Below are 7,500 nucleotides of genomic sequence, written 5' to 3'. Positions count from 1 at the left end.
GAGATAGATAGATAAACAGATAGATGGATGGATAGATAGATAGATAGACAGATAGATAAATAGATAGATAGATAGATAGATAGATAGAGAGATAGAGAGAGATAAAAATTATATGTAAAACTGAAATCACGCAGACATACTCGAACAGACAGAGCCTTGAGCCATATAAAGAGAGAGAGAAAAAAAGAGAAAATAAAAAAGGTAGACAGAGAGAGAAATAATAAATAAAGAAGAGAGAAATAACATTAGTTCCTTTTGGTTATCAACTTTTAAGTATAATAATTGCAATTCGGATAAATATCTATTGCCATCAAATAGATAGTGGTCATTAGTCAGATAAGGTTCGATTGTAACGCTATTTGATGGACAGACAGATAGATAACAGGGGAGGTGGAGAGATAGATAAATAGATAGATAGATATAAACATGGATGAATAGATAGATAGATAGGTACACACATGGATAAATAGATAGATGGATAGATAAATAGATATTGGTAAATAGACAGATAGATAGATAGATAGATAGATAGATAGATAGAGATAGATAGATAGATAGATAGATAGATAGATAGATAGATAGAGATAGAGAGAGAGAGAGAGAGAGAGAGAGAGAGAGAGAGAGAGAGAGAGAGGGAAGGAGAGAATGTAGGAAGAAAGAGAGAAAGAAGGAGAACTAGAGAGAGAAAGAAAGAGAGAGATGAGAGAGGGAGGAGGGAAGAGAGAGAAAGAGAAGTATTTTTGCACTGAAAAAAAGGAAAATAAAGAAAATGGAAAGAAATCGACAAAATTACTAACAAATAAAAATGAAGAAGGAAAGATAAAAAAAAAAAATTGACGAAAAACAAGATGAAAATTACAAATTGATGCTAATTGTCAGGCATAATTGGATAACTCATTGCCAATAATCTTATCTTGACATCAGAAAAAATACGAAAGACTTGCAAATAACGTCTTTTTTTTCTCTCTTTTTCTCTATCTTCTTTTTCTTTATTGATTAAGGTGAATGTTGTTGTTGTTGTTGTTGTTGTTGAATGTTTTTTTTCCGCGTAGATAATTACTAACTGATAGTGTGTGTTTGTTCGTATGTAAGAATCTATGAATGAATGTATGAGTGTGTATGTATGTATGTATATATGTATGTATGTATGTATGTATTTATATATGTATGTGTATTTATGTATGAATGTATGCAGGCATGTATATATGCATGAATGTATGTATGCATGAATGTATGTATGTATGTATATATGTATGTATACATGTATATATGTATACATGTATGAATGTATACATGTATGCATGTATACATGCATGTATGTAAGCATGCATGTATGTATGTAGGCATGTATGTATGCATGAATGTATGTATGTATGTATACATGTATGTATGTATACATGCATGTATGCATATATATATATATATACATATATATATATATATATATATATATATATATATATATATATATATATATATATATATATATATATGCATGTAGGTATGTAAGTTTTTGCATGGACGGATCACATGCGCAATGTTTTACTATTCGTAAGCTTTCCATCTGTACAGAGAAATGTATTGCATCATCTGTTTGGAAATCACCTCGTATATAAAACAACAGAGAAGACCTATGTCCGTTTTCATTTTCATTTCTGTTCAATTGTTATTTTCTGGATAATCTTTAATAAGAAATATAGATATATTGCGTATAAATTAAGTAAAATTGTAATAGTAAAAGCAAAGTTGCTTATTTCTATGTAAAGTTAGTGAATTCTCGTATTATAGGACATAAAAATCAAACTTAAGAATCAAGTAGAAGGAATAAGAAAAACAAATATAAAGAAGTAAATCAAGAATCAAGTAGAAAAAATCAAGAATCAAGTATAAAAAATAAAAAAAATCAAGTAAAAAAACAAAAATCAAGTAAAAAAAATCGAGAATCAAGTAAAAAAGTCAAGAATCAAGTGAAAAAAATCAAATAAACCAAGAATCAAGGAGAGAGAGAAAAACACTTAATTAAAAACAATAAAACAATTAAATGCACAATAAAAAAATCCATACCTTACGAAAAATCACCTTCCATATTATCAGAACAAATTGTAAAATAATAATAATAAAAAAAAAAAAAATAAATAGATAAAAAATAAAGAAAAACAACGAATAAATCACAAAAAAACACACATTAAAAAAAATCAAAATTAGAATCCACGAAAAAAAGTCAAAACGAAAAAAGAAGAAGAAGACGAAGAAGAAGAAAAAAAGGGAACATATTGAAAAAAAAAGAAAGAAAAAGAGAGAGATAATGATAATGATACCAAAAACACACACACACAAAAAAGATCGTATTGCAAAAAAAAAAAAAAACACTCTACCTCTGTCTGAACTGAGGGTGGGCGGAGCTCTGAGAACCTGGGCGTGTAGCTGAGCTCAGGGCGTCCAGGAGGATGTCCAGAAGTGGGCGTGGCAAGGCTGGCTGTAGAGTGGGCGTGGCAGACCGCCCCTCTCCTTGGGTGCTCGATGATCTCTTCCCGTGGGCTGTAAGGAGAGGAGAGTTTTAGTAAAGCGAAGAGAGAAGGAGAGATGATGATGATCAGAGAGAGAGGGAGAGAAAGAGAGGGAGAGGAAGAGAGAGAGAGAGAGAGAGAGAGGGAGAGAGAGAGAGAGAGAGAGAGAGAGAGAGAGAGAGAGAGAGAGAGAGAGAGAGAGATTGAGACAGACAGATAGATAGATAAAGATTGATAAATAGATAGATTGAGATAGACAGATATATAGATAAAGATTGATAAATAGATAAATAATTAAATAGAGAGAGATCGAAGTTTAGAATGAGATAGCTAGATAGAGAAATAGAGATAGACAGATAGATAGATAGACAGACAGATAGATAGATAGATAGATAGATAGATAGAGATAGATAGATAGATAGATAGATAGATAGATAGATAGATAGATAGATAGATAGATAGATAGAGAAAGAGAGAGAGAGAGAGAGAGAGCCTAGTTTTAGATTTATCTGTGTATAATGTTGCCATCTTTCTTCGAGTGGTAATAGTTGTCACTGTCAATATATATATATATATATATATATATATATATATATATATATATAATGTTATATATATATATATATATATATATATATATATATATATATATATATATATATGTATATATATATATATATATATATATATATATATATATATATATATATATATATATATATATATATACATATATATATGTATAATTTTTTGAGTGTATGGTGAATATTTTTCATTATTTATTTACTATTTTATCTTATTTCTTAATCTTATTTATACTTGAATCTAATTCCTATTCTTTTTCTCTCTCACTCTTTCTCTCTAACCCTCCTTCTCTGTCTTTTTCTCTCTTAACCCCTCTCTTTTTTCTCTCTCTCCCTCTCTTTATCTTTATCCCTCCCTCCCATTCTTTCTCTCTATACCTCTCTCTTTCTCTCTCTCTCTCTCTCTCTTTCCTCTCTCTCTCTTCTCTCTCTCTCTCTCTCTCTCTCTCTCTCTCTCTCTCTCTCTCTCTCTCTCTCTCTCTCTCTCTCTCTCTCTCTCTCTTACTCACTCCTTTACTTACTCATCACGCCCTCTATCTATTTAACTATCTATCTGGCTCATTTACTCACTCACTCATCACGCCCTCTATCTATCTATCTCACTCATTTACTCCCACTCACTCACTCCCACTCTTGTAATAGCAACTGTCATACCTCGCCATTATTTAGCACGAAATACAATAGCACGCCGTTCTATTGCCACCTATTTGAATTATTAAGCAGTATGCCATTGTCCAAGGTCGTTAATTAACCCATTGATCGCGTATTACCACACAAGTAAGAGGTAATCATTTGCATATGAGTATTTCATAGTTTCAGGAATGGGTTGGGCAAGGACAGTGAGGAAAGGTGGGGATGTTTAGGTCATTGTGTGTGTTTGTGTTTGTTTGTTTGTGTATGTTTGTTTGTGTGAATGTGTTTGTTTGTATGTGTTTGTTTGTGTGTGTTTGTTTGTGTGTGTGTTTGTTTGTATGTGTTTGTTTGTGTGTGTTTTTTTATGTGTATGTCTTTGTTTGTGTGTGTTTATTTGTTCGTTTTTTGTTTGGTGTTCATGTGCAAATGCGTGTTTTTGTGCATGTACTTGTGTTAATATATATATATATATATATATATATATATATATATATATATATATATATATATATATATATGTGTGTGTGTGTGTGTGTGTGTGTGTGTGTGTGTGTGTGTGTGTGTGTGTGTGTGTGTGTGCGTGCGTGTGTGTGTGTGTCCGTGTGCGTGTGTGTGTATGAGCGTATACAAGTGTACTTCAGTTATATAAGTGAATACACATATATCAAAATAAGTTGTGTTTGACCTAAAACCTAATGATGAAAAAAACATAAGGATGAAATTTCTCCTATTCAGGCAATGGAAATAAAATTCGACATCAAGCTTCTTTGAAAAAAAAAAACGCAAAAAAAAAGAAAAAGAAAAATACACAGAAGTTACATGAATAATATCCTTTTGAAAGCGTGGGAGAGGATCTGAACACGCAAATTATGTTCAGTATATATACAGAGATATGTATGATTATGTTTAACTTCCGGAAAGAAAGGGTAAATGTTATTTATAAAATGTTTGCACCTATTTCTACTTTCTTTAGATGTCATCATACCGACTGACTGTTGCTCTTTCTCTCTCTCTCTCTCTCTCTCTCTCTCTCTCTCTCTCTCTCTCTCTCTCTCTCTCTCTTCTTCTTCTTCTTCTTATCATTATTTTTCTTCTTCCCTCTCTTTCTCTTTCCCTCACGTATTCTTTTTCACTCTATCTCTGTCTGCCTCTCTCTCTCTCTCTCTCTCTCTCTCTCTCTCTCTCTCTCTCTTCTTCTTCTTCTTCTTCTTCTTCTTCTTCTTCTTGTTGTTCTTCTTCTTCTTATTATTATTATTATTCTTTTTCTTCTTCTTCTTTCTTCTCCCCCCCCCTCTCTCTCCTTCGCGCTTTCTCTTTCTCTCTCTTTCTCTATGTCTGTCTCTCTCCTTCTCTTTCTCTCTATTTACCTGTATATTCGTCTCCCTCCTATACTCTCTCTCTCTCCCTCTCTCTCTCTCTCTCTCTCTCTCTCTCCTTCGCGCTTTCTCATTTTCTCTATCTCTGTCTGTCTGTCTGTCTGTCTGTCTGTCTGTCTATTTGTCTATCTGTCTATGTATATGTCTGTCTGGTTATTATGCATGTACGTATACATGTGTCTGTCTGTCTATCTGTTTGTATGTATGTGTGTATGTATGTATGTATGTATGTATGTATGTATGTATGTATGTATGTATGTATGCATGCATGTATGCATTTATGTATATATACATGTATGCAATGTATGTATGTACATAAGTACGCACGTATGAACATATTCATGTACGTATGTATGTATCTACCTACCTATGTATTCATCCACACACACTCACTCACCAAACGGACGATCACTGAGCCAGAAAGCCCGAGCGAAGGCGCCGAGGGAGGGCGAGGGCGGTTCGCGAGGGAAGGATATAGCCAAGAGGGAAGAATCAAAAGGAAATTTATTCGGACTTGAGCCCTGACGGAGGGAGTGAAAGAAAACGGGAATCGGGGTTTTCTTTTAAGGGGGGACTCTGAGCTTCGTGAATGAATTAGATTATTTGATGATTATTATTATTATTTTTTTTTTTTGTTCTTTGTAGTAGTTATTATTGTTATTATTGTCATTGTTTTCGTCGTGGTTATTATATCTATTATTATTGTTGCTATTGTTTCATTATTGTTGTTGTTTTGTTGTTGTTGTTGTTATCGTTGTTGTTATTATTATTATTATTATTATTATTATTATTATTATTATTATTATTATTATTATTATTATTATCATTATTATTATTATTATTTTTTATTATTAATAATATTATTATCATTGTTATTATCATTATTATTTTTATTATCTTTATCATTATTACTATTATTATTACCATCACCATTATTATTATCACCATTACTATCGTCATCATTATCATCATTGTTATCATTATCATCATTATCATTATCATCAATATCATCATCACTATAAATATGATTGTCATCCATAGCATTATTTCTCACCATACTACTATTGATGTCATCATGAATATCATTATCATTATCGTTTTCCAGTGTCAATATATGCATTATTATCATTAGCGTGTCAATGTTAATGAATACGTCCTGTTATCACATTTATTCATAATAAAACCTGAATCAAGTGTAATTATCAGAATATTAGTTATGTGTAAACATTCATTATCTTCATTATTATCATTACTATTCTTATTACTGTCGCAGTTTTGTTTTGTGTGTCGTGTTTATATATCATCATAATTACTATTATGAGTACTATTAGCTATTATTAGTCTTAATTATTAGTCATCGATAATAATAATAATAATGATAACATCAATAATAGTAATGATAATAATAATAGATATAATACTAACAATACTAACAATGAAATTGATAATGATAATAGTAATAGTGATAATGATGATAAGAACAACAAGGATAATGATAATAATAACAATAATAGTGATAAAGACTTTATCGATAATGAGAATGGTAATGATAATAACAAAAACATTAACAACAACGAGAAGAATGATCATAGATATTATAACAATGATAAAAGTGATCATGTTAATAATGATGATAATAATGATATTAATAACAACAAACAACAACAAAAATTATAATTCTTGATGATATTGTTAGTAGTAATATAATAATAATAATAATAATAATAATAATAATAATATTAATAATATTAATAATAATAATAATAATAATAATAATAATAATAATGACAATGATAATGATAATGATAATCATACTGATAATAATGATAACAATAACGATGATACGAATACTAAAACGAATACTAATAATATCAACAATAATAAAAAAGTTAATAATAACGATCAGAACATTACCAACAACAACAACAATAACGAAAGGACTAACAACAACAAGAAGGAAAACAACAACAGCAAAAGTGCCACCAACAATAATAACAATAGCATTAACAACAAAGAATGGCAAAGAATGACAGAAGAAAGGAAAAGAACAAGAAAGAATATCAAACTTACCTCCAAGACAGGAATGGCCGTAGTTAAGACATCCTCCTGAAAAGCACGAGGTGTTTGGGTAAGTCTATTGAAAGGGAGAGTCGACGAATAAATGAAAATATTAAGTGTTTTAAAGATGTATATGCTTTTTTAATATATGGATTTAGATAATTTCAGAAGAGGGAGAGAGAGAGAGAGAGAGAGAGAGAGAGAGAGAGAGAAAGAGAGAGACTGAAAGAGATAGACTGAAAGAGAGAGAGAGAGAGAGAGAGAGAGAGAGAGAGAGACAGAGAGAGAGTGAAGAGAGAGAGAGAGAGAGAGAGAGAGAGAGAGAGAGAGAGAGAGAGAGAG

At 30.9% G+C, this 7,500-nt stretch overlaps 1 protein-coding gene across 1 annotated transcript in view; it reads right to left on the bottom strand.

The window, feature by feature from the left end:
• The window catches only part of LOC119596981, a 47,172-nt gene that overhangs the window by 3,921 nt on the left and 35,751 nt on the right, over window positions 1-7,500 (bottom strand). Inside the window, exons 3-4 of the mRNA XM_037946390.1 lie at window positions 7,171-7,206; window positions 2,376-2,538 (exon numbers count right to left, since the gene is read on the bottom strand). Of these exons, the coding sequence (XP_037802318.1) occupies window positions 2,376-2,538; window positions 7,171-7,206 (199 nt within the window). The remainder of the gene's footprint in view (window positions 1-2,375; window positions 2,539-7,170; window positions 7,207-7,500) is intronic.

Source organism: Penaeus monodon, chromosome 38 (genome assembly GCF_015228065.2).
Source record: "Penaeus monodon isolate SGIC_2016 chromosome 38, NSTDA_Pmon_1, whole genome shotgun sequence".
Classification (NCBI taxonomy): Eukaryota; Metazoa; Arthropoda; class Malacostraca; order Decapoda; family Penaeidae; genus Penaeus; species Penaeus monodon.
The sequence above is the reverse complement of the archived record's forward strand: the minus strand, read 5'-3'. Positions and strand labels throughout refer to the sequence as shown.